Raw genomic sequence first — 21,550 nt, forward strand, 5'->3', positions numbered from 1 at the left:
TTTTGAAGTTCTTTTGAGAAGGTAGTATGTGTGCTCTGGGATAGATGGGAAGGACAGAACGTTTCAAGGTTGTTGCTGATGCATGAGTCAAGAGATGGATGAATTTTTAGAATCCTGCTACAGTATTTTGCTTTCATCTTTTGGTTTTTATCCTTGCTGTCACTAACACACAAAACCAGTAACAAAGGGCTTCCTTTGTGATCTAGTGGTTAAGAATCTGCTTGTCAATGCAGGGGACGTGGGTGCGATTCCTGGTTGGGGAAGATCCCACACCTGGTAGAGCAAGTAAGCCTGCAGACCGCAGCTACTGAGCCTGCTCGCCCTAGAGCCTGAGTTCTGCAGCAAGGGAAGCAAACCTAAAGAGAAGCCCGTGCTCCACAGCAAGAGTGGCCCCCGCTCACCACACAGAAGAAAGCTGGGGAGCAACGGAGACCCAGCAGGGACCAAGCAAACAGTGATGGTCTCAGTTCAGAAGATGTAATCCTTATTAAATTTGGTCCATCGGTCAATCAGTAGTTAGTGACTGCTTATTATGTGTATTACAGGATGCCTGTAAAGACGGCTCATTTTCCTCCCTCAGACTGGCACACTTCAGAGCTTGGCATCTGTCCCAGTGACCCACTGGGTCACATCGTTGCTTTCTCCACTGCCTCTTCCTGCCTGTCAGCGAGCACACAGCCTGCCTCTCTCTTGCCCACACCTGTGGAGTCCACCTCATCTTATCCCTCTGCCTTGGAATTCCTCTGCTCTTCCGGTACTGTTCGCCAGAAAAGGGCCTGGGAGCATCCGCTAGGTGACACTTGGCAGATGTGGGTTCATTAGAAAGTTTTATTTTGTCTATGCATTTGGACACAGCTTATGAAGAGGTCTGGTCATATATGCCAAATTGCAGTGTTTTCTTGTCAAATATTCTTCATAACTTCTATATCTGTCTTCCTTGGTTTCCTGCTCACTTACTAAAAACAGCCCCTTACCAGAACTTTTGACAAAGTAGTTGGCCTCAAATATCACGTGTCCTTCCTTGCATTCGAAATGTAAGGTCAAAGAAACAACTACTGGTGTGTGGGTGTGGGTGGGTGTGTCTGTGTGTGTGCGTGCATCTGTGCGCATGCGTGTGTGTGTTGCCTCTCCCCAGTGCGTGTGTGCGTGTGTGCATGTGTGTGTTGCCTCTCCCCAGTGTGTGTGTGTGTGTGTGCATGTGTGTGTTGCCTCTCCCCAGTGTGTGTGTGTGTGTGCATGTGTGTGTTGCCTCTCCCCAGAACGTCTTACCACCTTTTCCCAACCTGAAAACTGAAATCAACCCAGACATCCAGCTCCTTCCCACCCTGGCCTATGTATCTTTATGTTTCTCCTTTTTCTAATACTTTATCCAGTATAAAAATTAGCTCTTAAAAACTGCGTCTAAGATGGCCAACACCTCAAAAATTATTTGATGCCAGCTTGAAATTCTGCTTGACTAATCTCCTTTCTCTCTGATTTCTTTCATCTCTCCATTACTTATGTTTCATCCTTTTCTTGTACCTAGGTTCCTATAATCAAGGTGTTACCTTTGATTCCTCACTCCCTACCTCCAGCTCACCTGCCCATTCTGTTGAACCTGCCTATTAAACATATCCTGAATCTCCCCACTCCTTTCCACCTCTGCCATGAGGTTTAAGCCATTAGCATGTCTACTGTGAACAACTCTAGTAGCTTTCCCTTCATCGGTTCTTTGTGCTCTTACAGAGATGAGTTTGGTTTTTGCTTTAATGATGATCCCTTCCCCCAAATTCATTTTCTATGTAATAGACACAGTTTTTCCTAAAACCATGAACCAGATCATGGTTCCTGGCCTGCTTAACGGGCTCTCCATCACACTCGGGATAGAATCCTAACCTAGTCATATGGTTGCAAGGCTGTGTGTGGTGTTCCCTTTGCCTTCATCTTTCCCCATCACCCACTCTGTTCTGCGGTGATATCTTTTCCTCTCGGCAGTACCCCATGGCTGTGCCACCTTAGGGCCTTTGCATCTGCCGTTTCTGAGCCAGGAATGCTCTTTCCCCTGACATTTGTTTTACTGGCTTCCTTTCCTTTATATCTCAGAGTAAATGCCATTTCCTCCAAGAAATCTTCTCTATATATACTATCTAGAGGACTTCCCTGGTGGTCTAGTGGTTAAGACTCTGCGCTTCCAATGCAGGGAGCACAGGTTTGATCACTCGTCAGAGCAGATTTCATGTACCACATGATGCAGCCCGAAAAATGATAAAATATGTAAATAAATGTACATCTAGAGTAGGCATCACCACACTGTCTTTCCCACAGGCCTCTTCATTCTCTGCATGGCAATGAAAACCAGCCAATAGTGTTTTCTTATTTATGCGTCTGTATAATGCTGTCCCCTACACTAGAACACAGATTCACAAGGTCACCCCTGCCCCCAGAAGAGTGCCAGGCATGCAGCAAGGACTCATTGCATGTATGTTAAGGTACAAGACAGTGAATGAGTGATATGGACGTGACTGGACTCTGGTGTCTGGGTATGTAACTTTTGTCTTCATAAGCAGATTATATATTCCTAGGATATTTCTTTTGAATGCTCATATTATTAACCTGGTGGCTCAGACAGTAAAGAATCTGCCTGCAATGCAGAAGACTTGAGTTCGATCCCTGGATCAGGAAGATCCCTTGGAGAATGGAGTGACTACCCACTCCAGTGTTCCGGCCTGGGAAATCCCATGGACAGAGAAGCCTGGTGGGCTGCAGGCCGTGGGGGCCCCAAGAATTGGACATGGCTGGGCTACTAACAGTTTGACTCTCACATTACCCACTTTGGTTTGGAATATGGAGTCAGAATTTAGAAAAATTCTTGTTCTTTTGAGTTTTAGCTCCTTTCACCATATCTTGTTTTTGGTGTCCTAAGAAATCTATGGAGTATCTTCCTGAAAAGTTCCTTTCCTGGAGCTTTTACAGGAATGTATTTTATAGGCTGAAATAACTGTAAAAATATCAAATTTGTAGCTGATATACTATAGTCCCAACCTCCAGTAAGCGTACAACAACCCACCTCTAGTGTGTTAATGATCATCTCCAGGAAAGGAGAATTGGGCTGGCTTGCCAGCAGACTTTCACACTGATATTCTTCTGTGCTGTTACTGGGGTTGTGGAAGCCCTTTCTCAAGGTTAACCTACAGCAGTAACCATTCAGTTCATGGAGTGGATGGCCAGGTTTCCATAAAAGCAGGCTGGTTTTCCTTCACTCTGTCCGTAGCCTGTTCTCTCTTGTCTGAGAATTAGATACAGAGGAACCCAAGTTGCAGTGTGTCCTGGGGGAGCCTTGCTCCTGCCCTGTGCTGCCGGCTTCTGTAAGAGATAGGATGGACTCACCCTAGATGGACCCACAGCCGCAGGGTACCTTGAGAGCAAGCCATCAGCATGGATAGTTCTCCTGCCCACAGCGGATGTGTCTTAGCTCTTAGTCTGCGGTTTTCCCCCTGAACCATGCTTCCAGGTCAGGGGACAGAGATTTTGTGTGGAAAAGAGAATAATGATTTTTGAAACTGTCTTGTAGCCTGTCTTGAAGAAATACTTGTCCTTGCCTCTGGGGTCTTTCTCCATGGTCTCAGGCACATGAGGTGACCTTTTAAGGACCCTCTTCAGAATTCATCCCAGGAATTTCAGTAATGGCTAAGAAACATAGGTTGTAAACCACGGGACTTTATCGTCTTTTGGCTAAGTTTTCACACCCTTTAGAAAGGTGCATTTTGCTTTTACAGATCTTTGCCATTAGTTTCATGCATAAGAATATTTTCTTCCTCACTTCTTGCTAGACTGCAAATACGTCAGGAAGAGAGGAAGTCTTGTAACAAGTGGCATATCATTCAGCGTCCAGCGCATGCAGGGGCTCAGCTGACGTTTGTTTAACTCTTCCTGATGCAGCCCTCCATCGAATCAACTCCCTGCCCTCCCTACCTCCACCTCCCTTTCCTGAGTCTAGTTCATTCTCCTCCTCTTACTTCCACTGAGTCCTATTCTCCCCTCACCAGTTCTTGGGGATTTTTCACTCCAGCTCTAATTAGCGCTTGTTTATAATCTCAGCCACCCTTTCCCTCTTGGTAGGTGTTCACTTAACTCGTATGCATAATTAACATCAACTCAACTCAGTGCTAAACGGCGGACCGGTATGGATGGGTAGTCAAGGTCCTTATACTTTCAGGGTATTTTTGGCGTATTTCAACGGCAGGCACTCTGCTGATCATATCCCGTCTTCAAGGCTGATGTGTGATGCTGCTAGGTGCTGTTGGCACATTGCCACGTTCCATCAGCTGAATTTCTGTCGAGGATGGCGTGTGCCATTTATGAACAACTTTGGGGAACACTGCACAAGAAGTCATTTCCATTTTGTTGCAGATCAACAGGAAATAAGGCTTAGCTGCCAAACTAAAGTAAGAAAAGCAAGCGAGCATATTATTCCTCCCTTAGGAGCTTTCGTTATTCCAGGAATCATTAACTTCTGAGATAGTGAAAATGAGCCCAGCTATTACAGTTGTAACTACAGAGGAAATTCTGATTGGAGGAGGATATTTAGAATCTTGTTTCAGTTTTACTTTGCATTATCTTCTAAATTGCTTTTGAATTTATCATACCTTTGAATCACCTATCAGATGCATTTTAGGAGATTTACTCCTTCCTATGGTAAAATGAATCTGGCTTCTTAAAGACTACTGTCTATCTGTAGTACATTTATTTTGGCCGTTTCTATTGTTCATTATTCTGTTGGCATTAATGCTGCTGGAATACAAGGTTACTTCGTTTAAAACCTGATCCTCTTTCAAGCTATTCTTATTATGTAGGCTTGGCTATCTTTTAAAATTAAAGTGCCCCAGCCTTGGCCCTGCTATGAACTGCATACCATGAAGATCAGAGGGGAGGGGATGACAGAATGGAAACTTTATTCAGATCTTTGGCATGTTTTAATTTTACATTGCTTTTTCATACTAATTTAATTTCCTTCCAGAATGAAAGTTGGCAATCATTTAGAGAAGTGGTAGAGGAGGTTGGATTCATTGCCACTGAAATGCCTGTGAAGGTCCTTAATCCATAGATTATTGATATAATGAACTCTTAAAACCCTTAATAATCATTCCACTCTGTAATGACAGCCCGCATTTAGAGAGCTTTAGCCTATGAATTCTGTGCCCAAGGCTGGCTCTGCTCTATAGAGCCACAGGAGTTGGAAATAGTGCAGCTGCATTTGAGGTTATCAGGGAACAGGAGCTTACCCAGCCAGGGCAGAGGACCACTCAATGCTGACCGGGAGCCCTGGACTCCTACTGGCTGCTTTCACCCTTACCAAATATGAAAACATGCCAAACCGCAATATGCCCTGTTTCCCTGCAATTTTCAACCATAGCAGAGGCTATCTACATTTATAGGGACAACCAATTAATTTCAGTTAATATTCTCATTGTTTACAAAAGACAGGAGAACAAAACAGCTTCTGGAAATCAGTGGGGTTTTTTTCCTTTTTTTTTTTTTCTGCCTTGAGGGAGTCTGTAGATCAAGGATGGGCATTTTACTTTGTCAAAGTGCAAAAACAGAGCACCGCCCCCCGCCCCACCACAACCCACCCCTCCTTGCTCACAGAGCAGATCCTGGCAGATATGGGGGGCCATTCCCCTGACCAAAGCTACATTTTTTTTTCTTTACAGCTAGATCAGATGCTCCAGATTTATTATCAGATGTGGCATGGATGATTCAAACAAAAACAAATGCCCTCGAGTTTAAAAATAGAAGTTAAAAGACTAAATGTTTGCACTTAAAAAGGAAAAGAACAGAACAGAAATCTCTGTGGCAGACCTTTCCTTAAAATTATCCTCACTAAATTATAATCATGCACTTTCCAGTCTCTGTAATTAAACATTAGATTTCATTTATTCCAGATGCATTTGTCTCAAGTAAATTCAGAATGCCCATCCTTCTTTTTGGTCATTGTGAATTTATTTCATGTTTGTGGCAGACACATGGTTGGGCACATTGGATAGTTTTTAAGTGAATCTTAATGACTCGATGACTGATTGTGTACTACATGTGGCCTATTTATCCTGATGACTCTGATCTTGTTACGTTTTATACCATGTAATGTCTATAAGAGCTTGATGACATTTTTTACAACTATGTTCACATGTTCTACGGGAATTTGCAGGACCTTCGTTGGTGGGAAGGTGATGGAGGAACTTGCTTTTATCATGTTTCTCCTAGGCAGGTAGAGCTGTCGCTGCTGTTCTGAGGAATCCACAAAAATGGGAAAGGTCACGATACCTTAATTTGTATGACATCTTCTATTCAGAAAGCCTCGGAAAGTTCCATGAAAACCTGAAAGAATGTTTTATTTACCAGACTTGAAAATTTATTACATTAGTAAGATAATGTAACTAAACAGCAGTCTAAAAAAAAAAAGCAGTCTATAAATATGAAATGGAAGCTTTTTAGTGGTTTGAAATATCTCTCTACTCCTAAGACAAGATTCTCAATTAGGATTTGTGGTTAAATGCATTTAATACATATTTCAAAGAAGTAAAAATAATTAACCAGACTTATTTACTTATTATCCTTGTTTACACCATTTCCAATTGTACCTTTTCATTTTCACTAAGTGAATCAGTGGGTTAACCAAGTTGACTATGTAATTGGAGATAAATTTTGCAAAATGACAATGGAGGAGCTGCTACTGACTCCCTGGGGAACATACTATTTGCTTTTAGGCCTATTGTGGTTTTTTTGTGGTGACCAGGGTCATCCTGGGTTTTTAGTTAGTACATTGATAAATTGTTCAAGGTCCCTTAAATTTTTTTTTCTTGCTTACCACATGACCATTTTACAGTTCTCAAGGTGTTTTGGGAAAGGATATGCCAGGTCAATTTGACTATTTCTTTTAACTATACTGAAAGCCCTAAAGAGTAAAAAGTTCAAGTTAATGCCAAAAATAAAGTCTTAGAATTCTTTCTGCGTCTTCAGTTATCCGTCAGCTGCTCCACTCCCTACCTCTTTTAGAATAATACAAATGCTTCCCATCTCTTCACTGGCATTTTCTTTAAAACTAGTCCTCAGTTCATCTTCTGTGGTCCACTGTCCACTTTCCCTCTCTAGGGCCGGCAGCAGAGAGCCCAGCAGAGAAGGTGGGAGAGCAAGTGGGTGAAGCAGCTCCAGTCATCCCGTCCTCAGACATTTAAAGCAGTCCCTCTCCATCCTCCTAGAGCAGTGGTGCTCAGTCACGTTCCAGAGAGGGGGCAGCAAATATAGGAGTAAAATGTTGTGTATACAAGGTGCTTCTTTTAGAACCTCTGCTCATTTACTCTAACATCAACTTTGACAGTAAAGAACCCATGTGTCAATGCAGGAGAGGGAGAGCTAAGGGACGCAGCTCGATCCCTGGGTCAGGAAGACCCCCTGGAGGAGGGAGTGACAACCCACTCCAGTGTTCTTACCTGGAGAATCCCAGGTAAGAGGAGCCTGGTGGGCTGTGGTCCGTAGGATCGCAAAGAGCTGGACACGACTGAAGCGACTTAGCGTGCGTGCGGGGCGCACACACACACAGACACACACACCCCACAGCATCAACTAATGGGATTCATATGTGTCTGAATTATTTTCCTTAACTCTGTGTGTATATGTATCCTATAAACTAATAACATTTAAAGTTATTTATTTTTCAGTGTCCAAACCTCTGTCTTCCTTTCTATGTATTTCTAAGTATAGAATACATGATGCATCTCATTGAACAAATATATTTCAAAAATAATTTCTTTAATTCTAGGATGCATTGGGACTTCAAAGGATAAAACTGTTTCTCATCTCCAATATCTAAATTATAGTAATCTAGGTTAGAGACTGAGGTATATAAAATCATTAGGTCAGCCTCAGCCTAGGTAAGATAGGAAGGTGTGTGCCAAATATGGAGAAAGCCTCTGACCAAACAACAATCTCAGAGTTTTGGATTAACATCCATGTACCTGATTCATCAGAACTTTACAACTGAAACAGTTGAAGTCAATCTTCTCAGTTTAATAGGATAATACCACTTAGTTTTTCTGGGCTGAGCTCATTGTGCAACCAAGTTGATCACTCTGTCCAGCAAAATAAAAACACTTGGAACCATCTTAGCAATGTTCTACTTCTGTTGGAACTAGACCTTTGGTTGTAGAAACACAGCAAGATTTCCTGATGTGCAGACACATTTCCTGGATTATCCACCATATTACCCATTACAGAAGTAATAATTCTGAAAGAGAAATTCTGAGAAATATTATTTACATTAAACTTTAAACCTAGATGAGCTCTAGGTACCTAGAAGGAACACAAAGAAATGAAAGAAATAGTTATGCCATTAGAGGGCACTTTTGCAATCTTAGAAGAAAAGTCTGTTATAGACTGGCTTCAGTTCAGTTCAGTTCAGTTCAGTTGCTCAGTCGTGTCCGACTCTTTGCAACCCCAAGAATTGCAGCACGCCAGGCCTCCCTGTCCATCACCAACTCCCGGAGTTCACTCAGACTCACATCCATTGAGTCAGTGATGCCATCCAGCCATCTCATCCTCTGCCGTCCCCTTCTCCTCCTGCCCCGACTCCCTCCCAGCATCAGTCTTTTCCAATGAGTCAACTCTTCACATGACGTGGCCAAAGTACTGGCTTACCCACGGCTTATTCTTAAGAATGTATTTTCTCTTACTTATTTAAAGTGACTAATTCTTAAGTTGAATATTTAAGAACTTTTTTTGGTAGAGAAAAAAATTCTATAAAATTTCATCCTTTAAACAACGCTTACATAAAGCTTTAAACTTCAATCAGTGAATATAAATTATAAAAATATGCACAATATGTCTGCATAATAGTTTTTTGATTAACTATATTCAATGCTTCTTTTAAATACATTTTGTTAGAAAAATTCTGCCCATAACCTGATCAAATTGAACAAATTATTGGATTTCCCTAATAACTGAATATTTTTTTTTCCCAGAAGTAGACAAATGTGATTAGATAACATTCTGAAAACAATAATCCTATAGATATAAATTCCAGTGTTTGGAGAATCATTCTAACTTTTTTCCAGTTTTGTTCAAGAGTGATTGACATACATCCCTGTGTAAGTTTAAGGCATACAGCGGGATGGTTTGATTTACATACCTTGTGAAATGATAACCACAATAGGTTCAGTTAACACCCATCTTCTCCTGTAAATACAATAAAAATAAAAGGGAACATACTAATTTTAAACACTTTTCTGAAAAGTGTCTGTTTTGCCCATAACTGATGTACCAATTAAAACAGTTGAAACTGTTTCAGAAACAGAAAATGTGGCCTGATAAAATTTAAGCTGTGGAAATATGATATTTGTATAAAGAAAGCAAAAGATAAAGTTTAGTCTATTCTCTGTTGGTGATTATCTAAATAAAAATGTCTACCTGAGCCAGTAAAGTCAACAAGCCAGTAAAGTAATGACTTAACAAGTAAACGCTTGGGGTCAAGACCTGTAACGTGTTTGAGATTTTGCCCTCCTTGCAAGCTATCGAGTTAGCCTGCCGTCATTTCATGGATGCGAGATGCCATGAGGCTCCTGGGTCAGTAACAAAGGGCTTCATTACTCAGAGCAACAGCAGGAGCCACAGATCCACAGAAGTACCATTTTCTGCCACTTGCCCCCTGACCCCTGAAGCTCACAGGATGATGCAAAGGGGACCTGTGGCACCGGTACCTACAGTGGGGATTATTACAAGAGAGCAGCCCTGAGCTTAGCGAACTCGGGTTTTTATAACGGGTAATAATCACGCCTGCTCTCACAAACATCCTTGAAAAGATGGTAATCTGGAACAAAAGCAGTCAATTCTTCTGCTTCCCACCTATGCACAGACAAGTACAGAGTCCCATGGATAACTGTCTTTAACACTTCCTCTGCATAAGCCTATCATCTGAAGTTGTTCACTTTACCTAGCATTACATCACGAAGTAGCTGATGCTGAGGAATGTGTAATAATCATATTTACCACACTTTTAAAGTCACTCCTGAGACTTTACATTCCTCATACCATGTTGTAGTCACTATGTGATCATACTCGTCCAAGCCTCAGTTTGATTATGTTTGAGGAGAGATAAATAATATTGCCTACACCATAGGGCTGTTGCTAACATTATATGAGATAATAGATGTAGAGCACTTAGAAGAGTGCCTGGCATGCATCACATACATAGCAAAATTTATTAATATTTTTCTTATTAATTTAAAATTCTTCTCTTACAATTAGCTGATTTAATAAGAGAAAGTTCCTCCATGGGAAGCTGAGGATGCTGGAAAAATTCCCACCAGTCATAACCAGCTAGCCCTCTAACCCTGGGGCTGACCTAAATATCCCAGATATCCTGGGGCATTGGGCAGCTTGTCCTGCTCAGTTGTGTGCAGTTGACAGCTTTCAGGGCAAATACAGGGCTGAGGAGGGAAGGCTGCCCTTGAGTGGTTCTAGGGCAAATACGCCTGAGTATCTCACTCATAAGTGCTTCCCTGGCATGTTGGCTCTCCATTCCTAATAAATATGGAAAGTCAAACTCTAACCATTTCTAAAGAGATGTATCTTGTTATCTGGACTCCTCTGCTAAAGTTCCAGAAATGCCGCTACAAAGTAAACTGAATAAGTTTTCTTTTGTTGAAATAATGAGTACTTCTTTACAGGGTGTGTGCTAAATCACTTCAGTCATGTCCAACTCTTTGTGACCCTGTGGACTGTAGCCCGCCAGGCTCCTCTGTCCCTGAGATTCTCCAGGCAAGAATACTGGAGTGGGGTGCCAGGCCCTCCTTCAGGGGATCTTGCTGACCCAGGGATCAAACCCATGTCTCTTATGTCTCCTGCATTGGCAGGCGGGTTGTTTATCAGGTTCTTTATCTTTGCCACCTCTTTTACAGGAGCAGCTTATCAAATCCCATTTGGATTTTGCATTTCTGTTAGCTACCGGACAAAGGGCATCAGAAGGGGAGGGATTAGGTGTCATGAGTGGAGGTTCCATTCAGTTTTCTCTACCATGTCCCTACTTATTTGGAATAGGTTCACTGAGTTTTGATTTTGATCTGCCAAGCCATCTCTTATAGATAAAACGTTTGTCTAAGTAAGTCACGTGAGCTCCCATTAACACCTCCAGCCACACTTGGGCTCCCCTCCTTGACAGTCAGCTGGGTATCTAAGAGACAGATTATTTAATGAAACTTAAAGAGGGCTGCTTTTATTCCTAAAGTGAAAGTGATGCCACTCAGCTGTGTCCGACTCTTTATGACCCATGGACTGTAGTTGACCAGGCTCCTCCGTCCATGGGATTCTCCAGGCAAGATTACTGGAGTGGGTTGCCATTTCCTTCCCCAGGGGATCTTCCCAACCCAGGGATTAAACCCCAGTCTCCCACATTACAGGCAGACTCTTCACCGTCTGAGCCACCAGAGAATCTGCCAGCTATTTGGGAAGAGGATTTTAGTGCTCAGTCGTTGTCCATTTTCAGATTTTAGTAAAACCTTCCATCCAAACCATTCATAAAATTGAGGTCCAGAATGTGAAGTGAATTGCCTAAGATTACAGTTCTAATTAGGAGCTGAGACCAAAAAGCCAACTTTCTTAACATTCGGTCATTCAATCTCAATACAATTGAGAAATAAGGATGGGAAATAAGAACCTCTATTGCTTTCTTGAGAGAGATTATAAAGGATAAATGTTTGGGCTTTGCAGTCAGATTCTCCTGGGTTTGTATCCTTTCTCTGCTTATGTTAAAGGAGGTTTGTTCTTAGATAAGGCTAGTACATACTTCATAAGGTTACTGCGCAGATTAAATGCACTAGTGCAGTTAATGGACTTAAGACTGTGTTTTGCACATGCAGGCGGGTATGCTCAGTCATATCTGACCAACTCTTTGTGACCCTATGAACTGCAGCCTGCGAGGCTCCTCTGTCCATAGGATTTTCCAGGCAAGAATATTGGAGTGGTTTGCCATTTCCTTGTCCAGGGGATCTCCCCGACCCAAGGATCAAACCCACATCTTCTGCATTGCCAGCGGATTCTTTCCCTCTGAGCCACCAGGGATGCCTGCATATTTTGCACACAATAACTCTTAAATACTGCAGATATTTTATATGGAAAATTGCAGACCAATGATAGATAACGACTTTTGAAAAAGCAAGTTACATGAACTTTCTGAGCAAGCAAGCTCACTGGGAAAATTACTTCTCAAACTCTTATTTAAAAAAAAAGAAAAGAAAAGCATATTCCCCTCAAAAAAATATGTTCAGTTGTATGCATATATTTTTGGTAGCCCTCAAAGAAGGATAAAATTAAAGTCAAGTGATGGTTTAAGTAGAAGTGACCTCATAGCTATAGCAGTGGCCTTTTAGAAACAAAACTGGCATTCAAATCATCTCAAATTATCGCAAATATTTGCATTTGACTCTCGCACTATTTAAAGTACTTCAATGTAAAAACAATATATTTCCCTAATGCTTGAATTCGCTGATGTATGTTGTCAAAGAGATAAGGGAAAACAACTCCTTTCAGAGGTTTTTTCTGAGGAAAACTGGCACCAAATCCTCAAAGAAAGCAAAGCCTTTCACGAGCACTTGACGTGAAAAGAAGCTCACCTGCCGGAAGCTTCCTGTTGGGAGAAGGGCACACAGAAGGTGGTGTCCTTGAAAACGCCCCTCCAGCAAGGTGCCCTAGAGGGTGATCCACGACTGTTTATGTTTTTTAATGGAAAGTCAGTGATTAATGCCAAAATGCAACTCAAGGAAAACACTAGACTGGGATGGTAAATACATAACTCTGCTGGAGATTAAGGCAGCTGACCTAACTACAGAACTTTCCAATGGTCTTTCTTGATTTAAAGTGGGAATCCAAGCCTGCTTTTTAATATGGTGAAGGTTTATATATAAATGTTGTGTTTAAGAGTCTGGTAAATCTGTAATACCAGACACTGGCAAATAGCTCCCCTTGTGATTTTGGACAAATTGTTTCACCTATAAGAAAATTAAACTTACAATGTCTTAAAATCTCTGATTTATGAAAATTTGATTTGCAGACTAAGAATATTTCTATATATGTAGGATCCTTAGTCACATTTTAAGGAAGAATAAAAATAACCATGCAGTGGTAATTTTCTGGTTCTCAATGGGTCTCTGTGATTTATGTCAAATTTCAAGCTTTGAGACAGTTGTATGGAGATATCTATAGTGACCGCTTCTGCCATACTGAAGGGGAGATTTTCTGTCTCAATACCCAGTAAAGTTAATTCACCAAGGGTTCTTTTGTTTCAAAATCTGTTTAGTAACTGAAATTCTGGTGAATTCATCATCAACTCAATGAAATACTTTGAAAAACAAACCAGCAAAGTTGCCCTCAAGCTCATGTGTATGTATCCAAAGTACATAATACAGTTCTTTCTGTGGAAACCAAAATAGTGTTAACCATCAGAAAGTTTGCAAATTGCCCAATGTTTTGCCTGTAGAATTAACATAAGCAATTATTTTTGTCGCCCCAGGATGGTGCCTCTCCACTGGTGTATGCTGTGGCTGCTGTTACCACTCAGCTCAAGGACCCAGAAGTTGCCTACTCGAGATGAGGAACTCTTTCAGATGCAAATTCGAGACAAGGCATTTTTTCATGATTCATCAGTAATTCCAGATGGAGCTGAAATTAGCAGTTATCTCTTTAGAGACACACCTAAAAGGTATTCTCCCTGCAGTACTTCCTTTATCAATAAACTCAGAAAGGGTGTCTCTAAAAAAGAAAGTAAACTTTTAGACTTACTTAGATTATTTGCAATCAGTATCTGAATGAAAGTGAAAGTGTTAGTCGCTCAGTCGAGTCCAAGTCTGTGTGACCCCATGGACTATATAGCCTGCCAGGCTCCTCTGTCCATGGAATTCTCTAGGCAAGAATCCTGGAGTGGGTTGCTATTTCCTTCTCCAGGGAATTTTCCTGACCCAGGGATCGAACCTGGGTAACCTGCGTTGCAGGTAGATTCTTTACCATCTGAGCCACCAGGGAAGCCCAGTCTCTGAATAGCATTGTGTGTTTTTCTCTAAGTAAGGAAAAAAAAAAAATGGTAGTGCCACTTCTAGTCACCAGATAGCTCTTTGATTCTCACTGATTGTGATCTTTTGGGTGGAGAGAGCAGATTTTCTTTTCTTCTGGGTGGTAGGAAATTTCTAAGTATGACTCTGGAGGATAAATGAAATTATTTAATACATGTGATTCTTCAAGGGTTTGCATTGTCTTATAAGGATATTTCTTTGATCAATATGATAGGGTTTTGAAAGCATCAAACTAAACAGTGATGAGCTCATTTATCTTCATGCCAACATCAACAAAGTGAGTTCATATCATGCTTCTAAATACTTTGACCTTTAAAAATTACATATCAGTTCAGTTCAGTTCAGTCTCTCAGTTGTGTCCAACTCTTTGCGACCCCATGAATCGCAGCACACCAGGCCTCCCTGTCCATCACCATCTCCTGGAGTTCACTCAGACTCACATCCATTGAGTCGGTGATGCCATCTAGCCATCTCATCCTCTGTCATCCCCTTCTCCTCCTGCCCCCAAACCCTCCCAGCATCAGAGTCTTTACCAATGAGTCAACTCTTCGCATGAGGTGGCCAAAGTACTGGAGTTTCAGCTTTAGCGTCATTCCTTCCAAAGAACACCCAGGGCTGACCTCCTTTAGAATGGACTGGTTGGATCTCCTTGCAGTCCAAGGGACCCTTAAGAGTCTTCTCCAACACCACAGTTTAAAAGCATCAGTTCTTCAGCGCTCAGCTTTCTTCACGATCATACATACATACATATATACATATATATATATATATATATATCATATAAACTACATATATTTAAAGTTACTTATTTTGCAGTGCCCAAACTCCTCTTTATCATATTTCAAAAACAACTCCTTTTAACTTGGGGTGCCTTGGTATTCCAAAGGTTAATACTATATGTCATCATCAACAATTCATTTTCCAAAGATTGAGGTATAGCAAATCATTAGGGCATTTTTCTCTTGTCACTTCAGTTTTGATTGACACTAAGAATGGAAGGTGGTTCTCCCCTTCTACTGAGTGGCAAAGTCATGTTGCCATCTGGACAGTCTGAATGAGAGTAAATAATAAGTTTACTTGTGACTGATGTGACCTGTTGTTTGGGTATCATTTCAGCACCACCTGAATGAAATTATTCATTTTAATGAAGGTAATAGATTAGGAACTGATTTGTCAGTAATACATAAAATAATTATGGCTCTTTCAAGGAGATTCATAAGAATAAATAAAGGCACAAAATGCAGGGATAATTACACTGAAAAAACTTGATGTCTTAGTATTTACAGAGATTTAGTCTGTGTAAACAGGGGAGGGCAGGGAAGGCAGTTCTAATGATTCAAATTAGTCTTAAATATCAGCTGAATTCATGCCAAACCATTTTGCTTTTTATATCCTTTTGTCTCTTGAAATATTTGAGTGAATGCAAATTTCTCTTTAACGATTTCTTTGATTTTCCATATGGACTTGTACACTACTTTGCAGCATTCTTGAAAAGACAACATTCTTTATTATGTAATCATATCACTTAATCAAATAAGTAGTTTATCCTTGATCTTCCAGTCTCTTAAAAATTAAATAAGTTTTGGTTTTAAGAGCTGTCTTAAAATTACATTTTTTTCCTTTCAAGCACCATGTTTTTATTCTAAGACGTTTCAGAACATCACATGCTCCTTTCCTCCCTGTGTTTTCAGTTTGCTCATTCGTTTGGTCTTTTCTTCCCCACAAACAATGATTGGAGACTTTGATATCTACATTTGGATGTAATGTTAACTGACACTAGTTAAAGAGTTGAAGCCACAGTCATTTCTAGAGCTAAAATATGTGACAGGAGATACGCACAGGCATTGTTGAAATTACAGCTAAAGATGAAATTCCAGATAAGGTTTGGCAGCAGAGAACAGCAAAAGAAAACAAACTCATTAATTATTCTTATGTTTATACATAAATTCCAGAGTCTAAATGGTTCATGGAGTGTTTACCCTCACTCCAGCATTATAATTTGGAGCATATTTATCACATTTCAGCCTCTCTCCCTAGCCAGTGAATACCTGAAGTTTGTAAATCATATCCTATCATCTCTGATTGCAGCTCCCTTCCACAAGTGTGCTGTGCATGGTAGACAATACATGTTTGTCAAATTGCTAAAGTTTATTCAGATTATCTTTTATCCCTAAATCATAAGTGTTTCCATATGAAAATGTTGACTTAGAGGGACTCCCTGAAGTTTTATATGTATAATGATTACCTTGTGGAATGCAGGCATTGTTTTCTTTGTTATTGGTTGCTTATGGCCTGTATTCAAGTTACTAAGACACAGTTGCTTACTTTGGGAAACAAACTACTCTCTTGACTGAAATGAGAAGAGAAGATAATAAATGAACTTGCACATGGGTTTCAGCATGGATTAGCTCCGCTACCCACATAAAAATCAAAAACAAAAGCAGAAAATTTTGAATACCTTTTATATTACATGATGCTAAAGAAATTATTTTGTCTTACCTAATTCTCTGTAATGTAGATAGGTTCACTTGTGTTTATGTGCTTAACATCACCTATGCAACCTGGCCAGAGGAACAAAACTCTACTGTCCAAATCTGACTGAATTTAAAATTAAACCATTTGGCACCCATCTTTATGGATGCTTAAGGTACATAAAATCCATACTGTGAACAATGCAATCATCTAGTTATTTTGCCTGGACGATTGTCTATCTTCATTCTGAACAAGTCGTTTTTACTTTTAGAGGGGGCTTCACTCTATTTGTCCTCCTACGGCCCTAACTCCACCCTCCAGTTCCTAATTCATCTTTGCATAGGGGTAGCGGGAGCATATATTTCCATTCAGATTTTGTATCTTCAGGTAGATTCTAAGCATAGGTATCCTCAGGCTAGAATAAGGTGGGTGTTATGATTCTTCTGTTCTATTTATTCATTTAGTAATTTACTCATTAAACAGGTTTATCAAGACCTTCTGCATGCAGAAATCTGTGCTAAATGCTGGCAATAAAATGACATGGAAAATGAACCCTAAATGGGCCTTTGTGGGGAAAATGACATAAATCAAATAATAACATTACACAAATTAAACAGGTGCCCCAAGTGAAAAGTGTAGGACACTCAGAGTACGTGAAGAACCTGAGCCACACCAGTAAAAGAAAGTGAAGAAGTAACAGAGAGTAAGGGCATGCACATTAACTATATTTCAATTAAAACTATTTATTTTTCATATATATTAGTAAGGACTAAATGGTGTGTTTCAGGCAGAGAAAACATCCCAATGGCTCAAAGATGGGATTGAGTCTGGAAAACAAAAGAAGCTCTATGTGGTCCAAGCACAGAAAGCAAAAGGGATGATGACACAGCAGTGACGCTGGCAGAGGTCCCCCCACTGAGGAATGTCAGGCTCTCTGACCAGTTAAGCACTTTTTTTCCAAAAGCAAACAGCTAAACCTATTCGTTAATTAATTCAACAAATATTTATGAAGAATTATTTTGTTCCCTAAGTTTTGAACCAAATGTTCTGCCCTCTTGTAGTTTGCATTCTAGTCAGGAGAGGTGGAAAATTTAAAAAAAAAAAAAGTAAAGAAAGGCATATGTAATACATCAGCTAGTGATAAAAGTGCTTTGAAGAGAAATGAAGAGAAGAACTTCATGAGCAGGAAGGTAATATCTTCTATAAAGAGTCAGAGGAGGCCTATGGTGAGATAGTGCTTGAGAAGGGAACTGATGCAGTGACTGATCAAATAAGGTCAACAGCTAGAGGATGAGCATCTCAGGTGGCGGTTATTCAGTGGCTCAGTGGAGTCCTACTTTTTGCCACCCCGTGGACTGCAGCACACCAGGCCTCCCTGTCCCTCACTATCTCCAGAGTTTGCTCAAACCCATGTCCATCAGGTTGATGACATCATCCAACCATCTCATTCTCTGTTGTCCCCATTGCCTCCTGCCCTCAATCTTTCCCATCATCATGGTCTTTTCCAATCAGTCAGTTCTTTGCATCAGGTGGCCAAAGTATTGGAGCTTCATCTCCAGCATTGGTCCGTCCAGTGAGTATTCAGGGTTGGTTTCCTTTAGAATTGACTGCTTTGATCTCCTTTTAGTCCAAGGGACTCTCAAGAGTCTCTTCCAACACCACAGTTCAAAAGCATCAATTCTTCAGCACTCAGACTTGTTTACGGACCAACTCACCCATCTCAGGTGGAGGAACAGCAAGTAAGAGGCCCTGAGGCAATAGTGTGCCATAAATATTCCAAAGAGAGCAAGGAGCCGAGTAAAGAAGGGAAAGGATGGAGGAGACAAGTTTAGAGGTTTGGTTGGGGACCCAGATCACGGCAAGTTCTGCGGCTTTTACTCTGAATGAAACAAGCGCTTGGAGGGCTTGCAGCAAGTGTGTTCAGATTTAGGCTTACAAGGATATCTATCACCTTCCGGAAGGAGGTAAATAAACTGAGGAGCTCACAGTAGAAATAAGACCATTCAGAAGGCTACTACAGTGCTCAAGAAAGAAAAAATGATGACTTGGATCTGATGTTAACAGAGAAAGTGGAACAAAGTGATGGAGTCGCTATGTTTTCAAGACGAAGCCAAGAAATGTCTGCTGATTCAGTGTATGTGGAGTGGAAGAGAAAGAAAACATCAAGAATGACCCTAAAATGTTTTCCTGAGCAGCTGGAAGGTTAGGGTTCTCATTTACTGAGAAGAGACAGACTGTAAGAGAGGCTGATTGGGGGAGAGAATGAAAAGCTTGGATTAGACACCCTAAGTTTGAAATTTTCAGTATTATCTAAGGGGAAATGGCAAGAAGATTTGGTTTGGTTGCTAAGTTGTGTCCTATTCTTTGCAACCTCATGGACTATAGCCCACCAGGCTCCTCTGTCCATGGAATTCTCCAGGTAAGGATACTGGAGCAGGTTGCTATTTCCTTCTCCAGGGGATCTTCCTGACCCAGGGATAGAACTTGCATATCCTGCATTGCAGACGGATTCTTTACCAGCTGAGCCACCAGGGAAACTCAGCAAGAAAATAGTTGTTTCTAAAACTTAGTTAAGAATTCAGGCTGCAGCTTCCCTGGTGGCTCAGTGGCAAAGAACCTGCCTGCCAATGCGGGAGACAGGTGTTCGATCCCTGCTCCAGGAAAATTTCACATGCCATGGAGCAGCTAAGCTCACGCACCACAGAGCCAGCACTTTAGAGCCTGGGAGTTGCAACTGCTAAAGCCCGAGTGAGCCAAAGCTCAAGGCCGTGCCCTGCAACAGGAGACTCCACCTCAGTGAGAAGCCGGTGCTCCGCAGCAGAGTGTGCTGCAACTAGGCAAAGACCACACACGGCCACAGAGACCCAGAGCAGCCACAAGTGCATCAATTCAACTATATGAGAAGAAAAGAATTCAGGTGACAATTTAAATCGGGGGACCATTAACATACAAGAGGTTAAAGCTGTGAGCCTGGGTGAGCTCACCCAGGGCATGAGCATGCCAGAAAAGTGCTCCGGCACAGGTCCTTGGCTCACCTGGCAGGCTAGACATCAGGGAGGGGAGAGGAGCCACAGAGGAGGCTGACAGAGCAGACGGACGTGGGGGTCAGGCGGGAGAAGGTGTTGGGGTGCATGTGGAGAGAAGCAAAGGCAAGAGATACTGAGGAGGTACCATCTCTAGGAGGTGTAACCAGTGAGGAAACCCCTGTTTCCTCCCTTGCAAGATTATAGGCTTTGAAAGATAAACGTAATCATCTAAATTATTCAGAGGAAGAAGTATAGCATTGTTATACATAGGTAATATTTATTCTCCCTAAAAAGTTTTTTTGAAACCGTCATTTTAAAAAATCTAAGAAGAATGTGTAGAACAGAATGCTTTAATCTTTCAAAATGTTGTTTTAAAATCACTCAACTCTTATGATACGCTCAGTTGTGTCCAACTCTTTGTGACCCCATGGACTGGAGTCCCCAGGCTTCTCTTGTCCATGGGACTCTCCAGGCAAGAATAATGGAGTGGGTAGCCATTCCCCTAGCTAGAGAATCTTCCCAACCGAGAGATTATAACCTGAGTCTCCTGCACTGCAGGCAGATTCTTTACCGTCTGAGTCACCAGGGAAGTTCAACTTTTAAAATCACTAGGTTATTTACATTAACAGAAAATCTTAGTGATAGAGAAATGTGTCTTTCCACTGACTAACACAGTAATCTTTACCTTTTAAAAATATTTCTCAAATGGTGATTAGATAGCTCTCTCCAAAAAGATAAGGAATAGTAAAGCTGTGAATAAAAGTCACTAACATAAAAACCTGATGTGAAGAGCTGGCTTATTGGAAAAGACCCTGATGCTGGCAAAGATTGAAGGCAAAAGACGCGGGCGGCAGTGAATGTTAGAAAGCATCACTGACTCAATGGACATGAATTTGAGCAAACTCTAGGAGATGGTAAAGGACAGGGGAGCCTGGCGTGCTGCAGTCCATGGGGTCACAAAGAGTCGCACATGATTGGTCGACTAAGCAACTGAACAACATCAACAATGTAAAAATGTGAAGACACTGTTATTTTGCTAGAGATCAACATGCATTCCAGGAGGACATAGCTGTAAAAATGATCTTTTGGAATACTTAGTGCCTTAGAGAACCCTCTGTATCTTATAAATTTATCACTGAATTTATGGGAAATGCAGTACCTGTAGGGTAATGTCCCTGGAAATTCCTTTGTTCTGACTTACACTGCACTGGCAGGGCCTGGGCTAAATAACACCCCCAGACTGGGTTAATTGTTTATTCTTAACCCAAGTAACACGCAATCAACACATTTTGGTTCCACATCTAATTATGTCATACCATGTTGATGGTAAACCTGGTTGCAGAACTTTGGGCTATGGACTTGCACAGTTAATGCTGAAATATCATGATTTGTGTCAGATAGCCAGTTTGATTTTCTGTTAAATGAACACAAACCAAGTGATTTTCCCAGTAATCTTGGTTGTTCAGTGTGAGGGTAAGTTGTCACCGTCTGAAGTGGTCCACTCTCACACAGGTATTTCTTTGTGGTTGAAGAGGACAACACTCCATTGTCCGTCACAGTGACGCCCTGTGATGCGCCCTTAGAGTGGAAGCTGAGCCTCCAGGAACTGCCAGAGGAGGCAAGCGGGGAAGGCTCTGGTGAGTACCCCGACAGATCTGGTCCCAGACCTCTGGATGGATGGATGGCTGAAAGATAAGAGACATAGAGCCTTCTCCTCATGAGACAGAACTGCATAGATGCATAGAAGTTGGGTATTGGGGAAGGAGGTGTGGGAAATGGGGATGACATCAGATGACTGTGATTTGGTAAAAAAAAAAAAAAAAAAAGATTAAGAGAGACAGGTGTGGGGACTGAAGGTACAGGGAAAGGCAAGAGGTTCGGATTGGCTTCCCTGGCTGTGGTTTGCAGTCCTGCCTGAACCTTGGAATCACCAGTGGGGCTTTAGATGCTGGATCCTGCCTC

General features: G+C 41.4%; 1 protein-coding gene across 2 annotated transcripts in view; it reads left to right on the top strand.

The window, feature by feature from the left end:
• NDNF (neuron derived neurotrophic factor) overlaps positions 1–21,550 on the top strand; it is a 48,692-nt gene that overhangs the window by 17,304 nt on the left and 9,838 nt on the right. For both annotated transcript variants that reach the window (XM_042251108.2, XM_004009584.6), the window contains 2 exons: positions 13,535–13,723; positions 21,101–21,225. In XM_042251108.2, coding sequence (XP_042107042.1) covers positions 13,535–13,723; positions 21,101–21,225 — 314 coding nt within the window. The remainder of the gene's footprint in view (positions 1–13,534; positions 13,724–21,100; positions 21,226–21,550) is intronic.

This window comes from Ovis aries, chromosome 6 (genome assembly GCF_016772045.2).
Source record: "Ovis aries strain OAR_USU_Benz2616 breed Rambouillet chromosome 6, ARS-UI_Ramb_v3.0, whole genome shotgun sequence".
In the NCBI taxonomy this organism is placed as follows: Eukaryota; Metazoa; Chordata; class Mammalia; order Artiodactyla; family Bovidae; genus Ovis; species Ovis aries.